The 15,037-nt window shown below is 51.7% G+C and overlaps 1 protein-coding gene across 1 annotated transcript in view; it reads right to left on the bottom strand.

Moving 5' to 3' along the window:
- LOC116452688 (centrosome-associated protein CEP250-like) overlaps nucleotides 1-15,037 on the bottom strand; it is a 50,536-nt gene that overhangs the window by 28,386 nt on the left and 7,113 nt on the right. The window contains exons 10-14 of the mRNA XM_032127343.1: nucleotides 14,570-14,729; nucleotides 13,690-13,993; nucleotides 12,939-13,093; nucleotides 11,730-11,996; nucleotides 11,097-11,225 (exon numbers count right to left, since the gene is read on the bottom strand). Of these exons, the coding sequence (XP_031983234.1) occupies nucleotides 11,097-11,225; nucleotides 11,730-11,996; nucleotides 12,939-13,093; nucleotides 13,690-13,993; nucleotides 14,570-14,729 (1,015 nt within the window). The remainder of the gene's footprint in view (nucleotides 1-11,096; nucleotides 11,226-11,729; nucleotides 11,997-12,938; nucleotides 13,094-13,689; nucleotides 13,994-14,569; nucleotides 14,730-15,037) is intronic.

The following is a 15,037-nucleotide window of genomic DNA, read 5'->3' as shown; positions in this document are numbered from 1 at the left end:
TTTCAGAGAGATGTTTATTTCTCCAGCCGCATGGCCGGAGCTCTGCTGAGGAACTGTTCCAGTCACGGGACCAAGGGTCCTTCTGCCCGCGCAGAGAACACAAACCAACCAATGGGAACGAGGCTGAGCAGGGGCAGGGAAACCCCGTGTCTGTGCCCTCAGGGCCCCTCTCCCAGGGCTACACGGCAGGGGAGGGACCCCAACAGCCTCCTTTGTCCACTGGAGATCTCTGCTTTCCTTTGTAATGAGCTCGTATAGTGGTTTCACGAGCAGCCCTTAATTGTAAATCCACAATCTGCACCATCCTGTCATCCCCAGAAAAGTCCGTAACTCTTTCACTGTCTGGGGTTTCGGGGTTTGGCATATCGCTTCCTTGGTTTCCCCTGTTCTGGTGGTCTTCTTGTCTTCTTTCTGGGCACTGGTTCTTCCAATGACTGAATCTCCTGCAAATCGTGCATTGGTCTTTACTTAGCCGGGGTGGGCCCTGTCTGGGGGGTCCTTGTCTGGGTTTTTCCCTATTTCCTTCCTTTACTACTGCTGCCAATTTCTTCATCCCTTCTTGTAACTTTCTTCTCGATTACTGAATACCCTCCAAGCTGCATCTAATAGAGTTCCCAGGTCCCTCCCCTCTGGCCCCTGAGGTTTTTGCAATTTAGGTCTGATATCTCCTGTCTGAGAAACAAAGATACCAGCTGTTGTACCCTTACCTCGGTCTCAAAATCCAGCCATGTGTTACAGTGCATTGCGTCCCTCAGACGATCCAGGAATTTGGATGGTGACTCGAAAGGACCCTGTCTTACTGCATACAAAGCTGACCAATTTAGGGTTTTGGGAATGGCCCTTTCCACCCCTTTTGCTATCCATTCTTGATAACTTTTTAATTTCTCTAATTCGGCTGTTCTATTAGGACTCCAGTGTGGTTCCTGGAGTGGGAAGTAATCTTTTATATCTAATTGTTGCGTTTTGTAATAGTCCTCTGCCAAGTCTCGAGCTGTTTTCAAAACTAACTGTCTCTCTGTCTCTGTTAGTCCACCCAGTAATAATTGTATATCAGCCCAATCTGGATTATGCTGTTTGATTGTAAGTCGCAAGCGCTCAGCGGTACCCGCTGGATCACTTTGGTAACTTTTGGCAACGTTATACCATGCATCTAGGTCAGCAGTAGAGAAAGGTACTCTAATCAACATTGTATTCCCATCAGGTGCCACTGCCTCTCTCAGAGGTGCCTGTTTCCTGGTTCGGGACGAGACAGGACTGCCCGGGGGAGAGGGGGTTGGCGTTGGTGTTCCTTCCGAGTCTGCATCCTCTTCCTGTCTCCTAAGGGGAGGCTTAAGCAAATCTGTTAGTTCATCATCATCTTGTCCCTGGGCTGCTGCTTGATAGACTTTGTCTGACCTTGTACATCTCTGACCTATACTGCATGACGAACAACACTGCTTAATTCTTCCTCGGCCTTTTTTATTTTCTTTTTCCAGAGCTAGCACCATAAGATCACTGGGGGGTTTGTTTCCACAATCTCTCTGCCATTCAGGGTGATTTCGGAGGGAGAAAAATGCATCAGTGTAAGAAACTTCTTCCCATTTACCTTCCCGTCTCAGAAACAGCATTAACTGGAGCAAGGTATTATAATCTAAAGTTCCATTAGATGGCCATTTTGCTTCCTTTTCTAATTTATACAGTGACCACCACTGGGTACAATATTTTATAAGGGTTCTTTTTATTTTCTGTGCCTCCAGCTCCTACTATCTCTTTCCAATGTGCCAAGATACAGCCCAGCGGGCTTGCTCTGGGAATTTCCTTACTTTGTCTGGTTCCCATCCTATTCAGAGTTTGAGTTTACTCAAATACCGTGCCACCCCTTTCGGGTCACCTGTATAGTGTTTAAGACACTCTTTATAAATTCTCCTATGCCTTCTGCCAAGCCTGCTTTGCTGCAACTTGAAATTTCTTCAAAAGTCTTTACTATCTCCTCCCAATCTGTTTCTAGCACACTATTTTAGGAATGTGATGCTCCTTGCCACACAAAAGTTTCAACACAGAATGTTCCTTGCCTTCCCAACACTCTGGGCACAGATTTCTGCTTGCTAAATAAATAGAATTATAACATCTCCGACTTCCACAAAATCCGCACTGAGCTAAGACCCACAGCCGGTGTGGGGCTGGGGTTTTCTTACCCCCACACACACAAAGCAGGGAGTCCCTCCTATCACTCATGCAGATAGGACACATGAACAGAAAGAGTCGGGCCTATGCTTTTACCATATAGCTACTGAGGGATGGGGGTAACGACCTCCCTCCCTGCTTAGCCACTGTTGTTTCTATCTCCGTCTCCTAGTTTTATCTCGCTTCCACCCAAATCCTTCTTCGCACTCTCTCACAGTTCTTTCCCAGTTTTCTTCCCGAACTTCCCAAATCTCAGGTACCAAATGTGACTTTCCACACACAATCTTTAAAATCTCAGGCTCAAAATCAACTTCATTAGAGTACCCCTGATAGCACTGAGAACACAGGCTCTGCCGCCTGGCAGAAGATTAGTGCCCCCTTCTCTTACAAACTTTACACTGTATTAATACCCATGCAACATGCTACCCTCTTGTTGAATGAAAAGTTCTGACGCATGCACAAAAACAAGCTATTCCACATACTCTTTCAAGCCCTAAATTCTCTGCTGCTGGTTGTTCCCAATCAAGAGTCACTAATCTTCCTGCAGAGGTTCTGTATATTCCCTCTAAAGGGACTCGTTTGCCTCTCGTCTCTATCCAGTGTCTTATTGGATTTATAAATTCCCACAAATCCAAACCGAACCACTGAGGGGAAGGGGTTCTCCCAGCTATGATTCCAAATCCAACAAGCAAGCACCTCCCCAAACAAATGCTTCAATATCACACTCTCAAACAACACACGGCAACACGCCCACCCAAGATTTACAAACAAATAGGCGAGCTAATATACAGCCACATACACATGAAAGCAATCCAACAACAACCAATATCCACACAGACATATAAGCAACACAACAACATTCAAACCAGCTACTAGTAGCAAAAATGTTCACAACACTCACTTGTAATAGCTTCAGGGTCCCGCTTACATTTTCCCGACATGGTGACAAGCTCCGGAGGGGCCCCCCCTTTTTGGAATCACCCGATCCGCTCTCAGGATCACCGGCAGCCGCTCTGTCGGTCAGTGATTCCCCCTTGCCGGCTCCGGTAGCCGGTTGCTCGTAAGCCCCACCTTTACCCTCACAGGGACTACACTGTGCGCGGGACGTCTCCTCGCGGCTTACCAGCAGCCCTGGCCACGCGTACGACTCACAGGCACCCTAAATGCAAAGCATACCGTTTATCCGCAGTTTCAGCAGGTTGTTGTCTGTCCGCCGCAGTGAGCGAGCCGAGGGGCGGAGATCCTCCAGGAAAGCCCTGGGGCGTGCCTAGGACATCCGCTCCTAAGCCGATCCTGCAGCTGGACAGAGTTTCTCCTGGCTGCTCGCCAAAATGATGAGCGGGAAAGACTCCACTACTAAATAAGTAGTAAAGTAGGTATGTTTATTCCAGCACTGGAACACATGGGGGATAGCTCCTCCAAAACCATGCGTGCTGACAGCTGCATTCAGCTTGGTATTTATCGGGTTACAAGTTCCATATTCATTAAGTTTCCCAATACGCCTATACATATTCATCACCTAACCCCGCCCAGCCTCACTTCGTATTATAAGGAACCCAAAAGTCATTTACATCTACGTTTTGCGTGCGCAGTGTTGTCTGTTGGCTTTGGTAAGGGTCTCCGAGGGTCTTGTTTCGATGAAGTCAGGAGTCTTCCTCATCCTGAACTTTTCACCTTTCCTCCCTGTGCATGCTCTTTATACCCCTGGCCTGAGTTTAAGCTTCGAGACTGGTTTGAGCTAGTTTTGGGCTGAGCACAGGATGTCTGTCCGAGACTCCCGCTGCCCTTATCAGTGGTCTCTTATCTTTTCTTCCTGCTCTGGTATGCTGACCAAGCTAGATGCATTGTTCCTAACAAACTAATTCTTCTGCTTCCCATCCCCCTGATTCAAAACTACTCATATTTATTCAAATTTACTCCATTTTCGTCAGTTTTGTTTAAATTCCTGACAGGAATGAGAAGTCGTCTTTACCAACAAACTGTGGGCCTGCTGTACATAAAGCCAGATACTGAGAGGTAAAAGAAGCAATGGGAGGAACCAAAAATTCCATAGGAATTCCACTAATTGACACGGAGTGTTACTCACTCAAGACTGCCTTAAATCCCTGGACTTAGAGAAAAAGAACAGAAACACAAGGCAAAAGAAAACAGGGGGGGGGGGGGGAGAGGGAAGGGGAGAGTACACATTGGAAGGGAGTCTGTTCCTAGGCAATTCGGGAAGTCTGTACCTCTCAAGTACCTCAGCCAACGGGGAAAGACAGAGGGAAATGTGGCCAGGAAATTAGGATAAAAAGGAGGCTGGATCCTCCAACAACTTGAGAGATCCCACAGGAAATGGCCATGATCTCTGCCTTTATGCAAATAAAGTAACAGGGTTTCTTTGTCTCCTTTTTGGACATAAACCTCTGGTGGCTTTGGATTAGTTTTCCTGACATTCCAAAGGGGTTTGGGGTCTTTTTTGGGTCCTTCTGGAGCGTCCCGTCCTGTCGTGACTCCGCCCAGCCAACCCCTGAGGGGACGTTTTGCTGAGGCGGGAACCGCTGGCGCACACCCACGCCCTCCCCTGGCCCAGCCAACCCCTGTGGGGAGTTTTCCCCGAGCGCGGTTTCGGCAGGAGCCGCCCCTCCCTTCTCAAGCAAAGCGGTGCGGAGGGGGGACTGCGCGACGGCAGCTGAAGAGCTTGGGAGCCTCCGAAACGGCGGGCGGGTCCCCTCAGGCCGCCCAATGTTCCTCCCCTCTCCCTCTCTTGCCGCCATTTCCCCCCCCGCCCCAGCCCGTCCCTCACGGCCACCGCACTCTGATTGGCCGTCGCCGTGAGGCGCGCTGCGCTCCCATTGGTTCAGCCCTTCCCGCGCCTCCGGAGCCACGCGCTGATTGGCCGGCGGGTGAAGAAAGGGGCGGCGCAGAGCGATCAGGGCAATCCCAAGCACAGACTCGGGCTGGGCAGAGAATGGATCAAGAGTCGCCCTGGGGAGAAGGACTTGGGGGTGTTGGTGGATAAAAAGCTCAACGTGCCCCAGCCCCTTGCACTGTCACCCAGAAACCCCCTATGTCCTGGGCTGACCTCACAGCGTGGGCAGCAGGGGACAGGGGGATTCTGCCCCTCTGCCCTGCTTGGCTGAGATCCCACCTGCAGAGCTGCCTCCAGCCCTGGGGTCCAACATCAGAAGGATGTGGAGCTGCTGGAGTGAGTTCAGAGAGGCTGCAGAGATGCTCCAAGGGCCGGAGCCCCTCTGCTCCGAGCCGGGCTGGGAGAGCTGCGGGTGTTCAGCCTGGAGAAGAGAAGGCTCCGGGGAGACCTTAGAGCCATTTCCAGTGCCTAAAGGGGCTCCAGGGGAGCTGGGAGTGGGCCTGGAATGCCAGGACAAGGGGAATGGCTTTCCATTCCAGAGGGCAGGGTTAGAAGAAATTCTTCCCTGGGAGGGTGGGGAGGCCCTGGCACAGGGTGCCCAGAGAAGCTGCCCCATGCCTAGAAGTGTCCAAGGCCAGGTTGGAGGGGCCTTGGAGCAGCCTGGTCTGGTGGCAGATGTCCCTGCCCATGGCCGGGGGGGGGCACAGGATGAGCTTTGAGGTCCCTCCATCCCAGACCAGTCGGGGATTCTATGCTGAGGTGAACCATCACGCTAGGGATGGCAAATCCAGGGGGTGCCAAGCTGCCATGGCATCATGTCCATTGGGTGGTCCCTGACAAGGTCAAAGGGCAGCTCCTGAGGAGACCAGGTCATCCAGTTGGGCCAAGACTGCAAAAGTGGGATGCCATCACTCGGTGCTGAAGGCTCACTGCCAGGTGCCCTGACCCTTGAGCAGCTGTAGAAAGTGGAGGCTTACGTGCCTTCAAGGCAGGGTAGCCTGAGCACACGGCTTCTGTCTCTCCTGCCTGTGGGTCTCCCCTGTCTGGGCAAGGGATGCAAGCTGAGCTGAGGCTGGACGTGACATCAGTGCGTGGCACATCCGTCAGCCTCAGGGACCGTAGAAATGGGGGGTGGCTCCCGCCAGGAAGATGCATCGCTGCCACTCACTGTGACAGACAACATGGAGAATAGAAATTTTCGGTTGCAAAATAGAGCTTAAAGACTAACTAGCAAATTAGATAAAAGAATGTAAAAGTACACACACAGGATGCTAAACAGAGCTGAAAGCAGTGGATAAAGAGATAATAAGGAACCTAAGTGGGATTCGTGACAAAGTTCTGTAACAAGGAACACCAGTGCACGCCCTAAGAGAAGTTCAAGGCAAGGTCACTTACAATTTTGGGGGCTCTCAGCAAATACGATCACCAGAGACCCCTTTAGATAACCCTCTAAGACCATAAAAGGACTTCCAGTAAGGGGTAGAGGTGGGTAAATTAGTTCTAGGAACGTAAGGTTTATGTATTAGCCAGGAAGTACCTTGTAATGAATGTGTATGATCCTGACGGAATAAACAGCCGGTGTAAAGTTTCATGACACACATCTGCTTAGAGGAGACAGCCTCTGCATGTAAATATTAGTCGTTAATCAACAGTAATACTGGCTCCAGGGAGGATCAGTGCGTGCTGTCACCACAGCCTGGCCACTTCCTGCGCCTGATCCAGCAGTACTGAGCCCGCTGGCTCGGGCAGTTTGCCATTCACTTCGCCGCTCACTCGGTCCATACCTCGCCAGCCCGGCTGTAAGGAGACTGTGTGGCTGTTGAATGTTTTGCAATGTCAGGCAGCACCGTCCCTGGTCCCCCATTATTCACAGAGTCCATCAGGTCGGCCAGCCACGATTTCCCCGTGGTAAATCTGTGCTGGCCGTTCCCAGTGCCCTTCCCTCGCAGTTGCTTGAAAGGGTGTCCAGGACCATTTGCTCCATCACCTTCCCAGGGATTCCAAAGGAGCTGATTAGCCTGTAGTTCTTCAGACCCTCCTTTTTTTGTGCCCATCTTTAAGACTGGTGTAACACTCTTTGCTGTTCTCAGGAACCACCTTCAATGGCCAGGCTTTTTTGAAGATGACAGACAGCTCCTGTAGCTTCCTCTGGTCCTCACACCTGGTGGATGCCTGGCTCAAGAGCTCCCTGACTATTCTCCCCCTCCCCTACTGCTTCCACAGCAATGTCTGTTCACTCCTTCTGGATAACTTGATTCTTCTTCCACAATGTTTTCTTCCACATTCGTCCTTTCTGAGATGAGGTTGATCACAAGTTCCCTGCTCAATTGATCTCCTGTCAGCCAGGGCTGTGATTCTGCTTTTCACCTTGCTAAGTTATCTTATTCTAAATTAGGCCCTTGTGAGAAATAGAACTCACTTTTCAAAGTTGGAAAGATTTAATAAGGGACAAAGTCAACAAAAGCAAAAGGTAACAGCACTGGGTGCAGAGCCACAGCCAGAGGCACGCAGTCAACAGCAGCAACCCCCCTTATATACCCCTGGGTATTGCATCAGCTAGTTACATATTTATAAATAATTTTTCATATTAAAACCTTTTCTGAACTAATTAACATGGCTCCTCGCCTGTCCCACCTTTTTAGAGCGTGTGCAGTTGTCTTTGTCTAGGGCAGTTGTTACTTTTCCATACATTCAAGAGGTTTCGATTCCCTCACTGCTTAGATGTTATCCAATTACAACCATCCTCCTACCTCAGTACAACCTTCCTGTTAAAAATAGCTCTAAACCCCAGTGAAAGTCAACACCCAGTCTCCTCCCCTCATAACAACAGAACCACTCTCACGGAGCCAACATTACAATGCACAACCCATCTGCGAAAGCCAACACTATCAAATGTACTTTTCACAGCCTCAACCCCTGACCTTCTCATCCTCAGGCAGTTCTTGAGCGTTTCCAGGATCAAGAACTCCTCCCTCCTGTCAAAGGTCATAGGAAGATGAGTGTATTATCAGCTGGGCAAGTTTCAACTTCGATCACTCATCATTAATGGAAAAACTGATCTGGAAGGGAAAGGAGCTCACAGAATCACAGTTTCAGCCCTTGCCTAGGAATTGTCCCTGATCAAGCCATATAAGCCCACAAACCAGGGACTTATATGGCTTGAAGAACAGCCTTCAAATGATCTCTACACCCCAGCTTTTACCTCCCTCAGAGTGCTCCTTCCCACAGTATGTCACACCAGCCTGGCACAGCTGCCATGCAGGTGACATCCACTGTCACCAACAACAGGACCACTTTTGCCACTAGTCAGAGTGAGCATGGATCATTACATTTTTTCCCACATGAGATATGGAACAGAAATCCCTGTAAATCGTGCCAAATCTTTCTGAATACGTACATACAAGCAAAGACACCTTGCACCAAATCTACCTTCTTGGATCCCTGGTGATCAGGGGCATGAAGTCTAGTGCTGTACCCCGGAGGACAGTGCTGAGTGCAGTCCTTTCTGACACCTTTGTTAGTCATCTGGGTGATGGGGCAGGCTGTGCCCTCCCACAAAAGCGGGGGAGTGGCTGATACGCCAGAGAGAAGTGCTGCCATCCAGAGGGACGACAGTTCAACGAGGGTGACAGTTCAATGACGAGTGCTGAGTCCTGTCCTTGGGGAGGAACAACCACAGGCACCCGTATCTGCTGGGGGCCACCCAGTTGGAAAACTAAAGTTTGGCAGGGTCCTGCTGGACACCAGGATGCCCATGAGCCAGAAATGTGCTCCTGCAGCAATGCAGAACAGCGTCCTGGGCTGCACTGGGAGCTGTGTCACAGCCGGCGGAGGGAGGGGATCCTTCCGCTCTGCTCCACACCAGTGAGGGCAGCCCTGGAGTGCTGGGCCCAGAGCTGGGCTGCCCAGTACAGGAGACAGGGACAGACTGGAGACAGTCCAGCACAGGGCCATCAAGGTGATGGAGGGACTGCAGCATCTCTGCCATGAGGAGAGGCTGAGAGAGCTGCGACTGCCCAGCCTGGAGCAGAGCAGGCTCAGGGCATCTCCTCCCTGTGGACAAATACCCGGGGGGAGGCTGCAGAGGGGATGGGGCCAGGGACAGCCCCAGGAGCCACGGGCACAGACTGACACATAGGAGGGGCCCTCCGAGCTCAGGACACACTTCTGCACTGGGAGGGTGGCCGAGCACTGGTGCAGGTGCCCGGGGAGGTGGTGGAGTCTCCATCCCTGGAGAGACTCAAAAGCCACCTGGACACATCCTGGGCAGCCGGCTCCGGGCGGCCCTGACGGAGCAGGGGGCTGGGCAAGGTGACCTCCAGAGGTGCCTCCAGCCTCCCCCAGCCTGAGATTCTGTGACTCGGAGAAAAAACAGGTTGCAGTTTCCTAAGGACAAATGGAAAAGCTCCACACATGGCAGGATTCTCCTGCCCTCACCAAAGTGGTTCATGTCACGTGTCTCCCATCTGCAGATTCCTCCCTGGAGTGAGGATGCCCCTCAAGGTCACTCCTTGAGGCTGACAGAAATATTTGCCCACGGTCACTGGTTTGGGTGAGAAGCATCAATCTTTAATTAATAATAGGTTTTGCTGGCTTGAATATAACTGCTTCCATGTTGCTTCAAATGTAATGCACTATAGTGGAAGTTATAGTTCTCTGTACTGGGTAGTCAAGAACTCTGATAAAGATCTTTTCATTTAATCATGATCATTTTATTTTTCTATAAATCACTTTATTTTCTATAAATATATCCTTCATCCTATGGAACACAGTTGTAGAAAGGTTCAATTACACCTATTATCCTACAATCCTACAGTTACACCTGCAATCCTTTAAACATAAACTATGGACAAAATCTGAGGCTACGACTGCTGCAACGACTACACCTATTATCCTACAACCCTACAGTTACACCTGCAATCCTTTAAACATAAACTATGGACAAAATCTGAGGCTACGACTGCTGCAACGACTACACCTATTATCCTACAACCCTACAGTTACACCTGCAATCCTTTAAACATAAACTATGGACAAAATCTGAGGCTACAACTGCATCCAGCTGCACCCTGGCTCCTCTCTGACAAGCCTAGGAAGTAAGGAGGTCCTTGTGACTCAACAGGAGCATCTCCTGCCTGCTCCCTGCACAGCTCTCCAGGTTGTCCTGCCGGTCTCGGGCCAGCTGTGACTGCAGCAAGGACACCTGAAAGAGGCAGAAAGCCCAGCTCAGTCAAGCCCACGCGGGCAGGAGCATCCGCAGCCCCACGGTACCGGCTGTGGGGGCAGACACAGCCTCCAACTCCAGCCCTCACCAACACTCTGCCCCTGGGGAAGGGGAAAGGAACAGGCTCCCACACTGCCCCTGAACAGAGCTCAGATGATCAACAAGTCCAGTTCACGGCTGGCAAACCCTTCCCTCCTACAACCCTCAGCCACCACAGGTCTGGGAGAGAGAGTTCCAACAGGATTTAGGAACCCAGCTCTGATTCCCAAAGCACGCATTCGGGCCACTGACCCCTTTCTCCACGGGCTGTGCCTCAGCACGAGGGCTGCAGCTCCCCTGAGCTACTGGAGGACTCTTGTCTTTCAGAGGTTGATGCATTTTGCTGGTCAGACTGCGAGACAGGCAATGTAAAGTAGTGTGGGGGAACACCCTCCTAAAAGTGCTGATTCTCCTCCCTTCAGGTTCCACCTGCACGTTGGATGGGAGAAAGGGTCACAGAAACCTGTCAGCAAACATGGGGCAAAAGGACCTCTGGACATCAAGGCGAGGAGATCTCTGCTCAGAGACCCTCAATTGCACCAGACAACACTGGGGGCAAAGAGCTCTCGCTGGGGGCTGTGCAGGAGAGGCCAGTGTGTGTCCGGGGACACGGGGCCAGGGAGGGAGGCAGCGGAGTGAAGGTGCCTTTGTGAAAGCCATGGGCTGCCACAACAGAGAGAACAAACAAAAGGGTGCGCCCACAGCAGGGACAGGGAGAGGCAAGGAAACAAGCAGAGGACTCCAGAGCACTGCCTGGGCACACGTGTCATGCTCCAGAGGAGCCTGAGGCTCTGCAGAGGCAGCGAAAGCCCACTTTACCTCAAAAGTTCTCCTGAGCTCACGCTTCTCTGGCTTGTCTTTTGCTGCTGCTGCAACCTGGTCCCGCACACATTCCACACCCTTCCTGGAGCGCTCTGACAGCCGCTTCCCTTCTGCTCCAACAGCCTGCTGGGTATTCAGAGAGGAGATGATTCCCTTATTTCAAACACCACAAGAGCTGTCCCTCAGATATCTCCATCTCAGCAAGCATCCTCAAAGCTCCAGCAGTGCAGCTGCTCTTCAGCCCTCGCTACAAAACTCTGCTCACTTCAGTCCATCACTCTGCTCACCTGCTCCATTCCTTTCCACACCAAATCCAACCCCCACCTGTTGCCTCCCCTTGCCTGGGCACGGGAGAAGCAATTCCCCATGCCCAGCTTTTGGCCTGGAGCTGATTTGAACAGCAGCTCCAGAGCTGCATCAGTCCTTCCAGGCGTGCCAGCAAACAATCTGGCAGCCAATGGTCTCTGGCTGGAGCCAGGCAGACACACAAGGCTGCCTGCTGCAGCCCGGGCTGCTTTGCCCAAGCAGGCCTAGACTGACAGGGATCTAGAATCCCACCTCTTCATGGGAAACTTCATTGGAATCACTGAGAGACGTTGACGTGGACTGAAGATCAATGCCAGTGCCTACCTGGGGATGACTCTTTCCCTTCGGGATGTCCAAGTGTTTCTTCAGAGCCTCTTTGGCAATTTTACCCTTGGCCAGTGGAGCACACAGGACTTGAGTGTTCCCACTGCCTTCTTTCAAAGCAGCAGCCATATGCTCCAACTCTTCCTGTTTTCCTTCATTTTCAGTGTCCAATTGTTGCGTTGTTTCCTTTCTTGGAATTTCAGGTGTTTTCATTTCATTCTTCTTTTTCAGATCTCTCATCTGCTCCTCGTACAATTCCCGTTCACGCTGCCAAAACAGGGAGGTCACTCATTCCCTCTCTGGGTTTGCTTTTCATACCAGATCGGGACTCCTGCCACAGGCAGGCAAAGGCTGCCCCTCTCTCTCTGCCTCTCGGGATGCCTCAGACCTTTGCTGGGGCCACCCTTGACGCTGAGTCTTTCCCAGCTCACTCAGCCCATCCCAGCTCCCTTTCTGCCCTTCCCCGACCTCTTGCAGCTCCACTTGAGTGTTCCTTTGGGGAGCAGCTGCCAGAACTGCAGCCAGGATTCCAAGCCCATGCTAAGAAGGATTTAGGCAGTGCCTAAATGAGGATGTGCTCTCCATCAGGGAGAAAGGGAAGAGCAAACACCCCCAGCAATTCATTCCCTGCAGTTGGGCTGACAGGAGTGGTTTTTGAGCTCTCCTGTGTAGAGTTTCCATGGCACCATCCCCAAGAGCCCCACTGCCCTCTCTTGGAGCAGCAATGGCCACATCAGTCTGTCATTCTCTGCTGCCACTCAGGACGAGTTCTCCCCTTGTAGGCACACTTCCTTATCGGCATCAGCACTTTGCTTTTCTCTCTTTTCTCCCCACTGGCTGCTCTCTGATGGCCAAGGCCAAACACCTTTCTATTAACAGCAAACTTGGCCTTCTCACCCCTCGTTCCAGGTCCAGGTATTTGAAATCTGAACGTGGGTTTGGACACGAGGAATTGCCCAACCCATGCAATGTCCATAGAGCCAGTGTGGACATTGAGAACTACAGCTTGTAGGGCACAAAACTCCAGCATGGAGGAAAACCAGCAGCCTCAGCACTAACTGGCTTTGACATGACTACAACATCTTTTCCTCCTTATTCAGAAGAATGCAATTTGACAAGTTCAACTGCAAAGAGGTGCTCCTTAGAACTATTAACACAAGGGCCAAACATAGCTAGGAAATGGCCCTTCATGGCATCTGCCCTTCTCACCAGCACATCCTTCCTTTCCTTCTCCAGGCTCTCCAGTTTCCTCTGCAGAGATGCCACCTCCTGATGAAGAGTCACAGCCTCTTCCTTCAGGGCAATGGCCTCTTTCTCCAGGGCAGTTTCTTGAGAGGTCTTCTGGTGTTCTGCCCTCCACATCGCTGCAGCAGGAAGGAGAAGGAGAATGAGAACAGCAAAGCAAAGGCAAACTGATGTGCATCCTGCAGGGACAACAGCACTGTCTTCTCGGCCTGCCTGTGTTTGCAGGCCCTAAGGCCACAAGGGCTTCCAAAGCTGACAGAAATGAAGGAGAAAAAAGCAGGAATCAAAGGGGTAAGGTTCAGAGGAACAGGAAAGTGTCTTTGCTCTTGGGCTTGTGCAGAGTGAGCAATCCAAGAGAGACAAAGGAGCGGGGATGCCTGTGCAGCCCTGCTCCAGAGAGGCCAATAGCCTGGAGGCTCTGGCAGGGCCTGGAGTTGGGGGGAATCGAGCTGAGGCATCCAGCTACAGCTCCTCAGCACAGACACAGCACCTGAAAGGCACCACCTGTGCACGGGATCAACCATAGCACAGCCAGATGGCACTGCCAGCCACGGCATCTTTCTTGAGAAAAAGCTTTCACTGGCACTGGATGGATAAATCTCCTGCTGGTTGTTCTTCCCCTCTGCCATCTCTGGGCACTTTTGCTCTGCATGGGATCAGAGATCCCTGCTGGCGAGACAGGATGGGGCAGTGGGTGCGAGAGGAGAAGCTCTACCTTGCTCACTTTCCTCCAACTCCTGCTGCAGCTCCTGGTTGCAGGCTCTGAGATTGTCCCACTGAGCCTGTGTCTTCCTCAGCTCCAGCTCTGAGGTGTTAAACTTTATGGCCAATGAAAGTGCTTTGTCATCAGAGCTCTGGAGCTTCCCACGCAGCTCAGACACCTCAGCCTCCAGCACCTGCACAGAGTCCCTCAAGCTCCGTTCTCCTGCTCGGGACTCCTCCAGCTCCTGCAGCAGCTGCTTCTCTCGAGTTGCCTGGGTAGCCTCCATCTCCAGCACTGCATCCTGCAGGGCCCACATCTGGAAGATAGATGCACAGAGCCTCAGGGACAGTGCTGCTCCTGAGGCAGCAGAGCAGGCAGTAGAGCAAGCAACAAAGGAGAAATGACTTCAGGCAAAACCACGCCCAAAACAGAAGGCACAGAGCCAAGGATTCCAATGGAAACAAATGTCCTGAAAACAGGGAAAGGGAGCCAATGGGCATCCTTGAGGCTGCAGCTCTGAACACCGGCTGAACTGGCTGCGGTGGAAGTGCCCTCCCCAGCCTGCCATAGCCACGTCTGTGTGCCCACATTGCTCGGTGCCCAGCACAGGAACCAACTCCATCTGGGACAACACTGCTAACAGAGGGATGGAGAAGCTCCAGAGGAGTCTGCTGCTGCTTCTCCTCCCACATTTCCTGCTGGGACCCGGGAGAGAACAGGGGAAAACATCGGCAGCAGACACCAGATCCAGCCTTGGCCTGTGGGTGCAGCAGCACCCCGGGGCAGAACACGGCAGCAGTGGATGCTGCTGGGAGGGGAAAGCAGTTGGGGCCTCCAAGCCAAAAATGATGATGTGTGTCCCCGGAGAAGAGGAGGCCAGGGCACAGATTACCTGGATGTTGAGCGCCAGCAGTTGTCCTGTGCGGTTTGAACAGAGCTGCTCGGCCTCGTGAAGAGCAGAACGAAACTGAGACACCTGATTGTTCAGTGCCTGGTTCTTTTCTTCCAGTGTTCTGAGGCACAGGTTCTTTTCCTCCAGAGACAGAACCAGCCTAAAAGGGAAGCATGCAACTCATTACTACACGGTATCACATTTTAGGAACTCTTAGGACTCGCACCACCTCGGGGAAAACTGCTCTGTCTGATGAGGTTTGTCTAAACAACGTGGCTGTTTGTTCGTTCCCCCTGCAGTCACAGCCCAGCATGTGCCCACTCTGCTTTTATTCATGAAAGAATGGGGAGTTCCTGCCTACATGTCCTACCTTCTTCTTGAGATGGGAATGTGAATGCAGACCTAACAAAGTCTTGCAATGAAGAGATTAGGGGAGAGGAAGAGTTTTCTTCTGACTACCCAGGCTCC

This window comes from Corvus moneduloides, chromosome 17 (assembly GCF_009650955.1).
Source record: "Corvus moneduloides isolate bCorMon1 chromosome 17, bCorMon1.pri, whole genome shotgun sequence".
NCBI classification, from domain to species: Eukaryota; Metazoa; Chordata; class Aves; order Passeriformes; family Corvidae; genus Corvus; species Corvus moneduloides.
The sequence above is the reverse complement of the archived record's forward strand: the minus strand, read 5'-3'. Positions and strand labels throughout refer to the sequence as shown.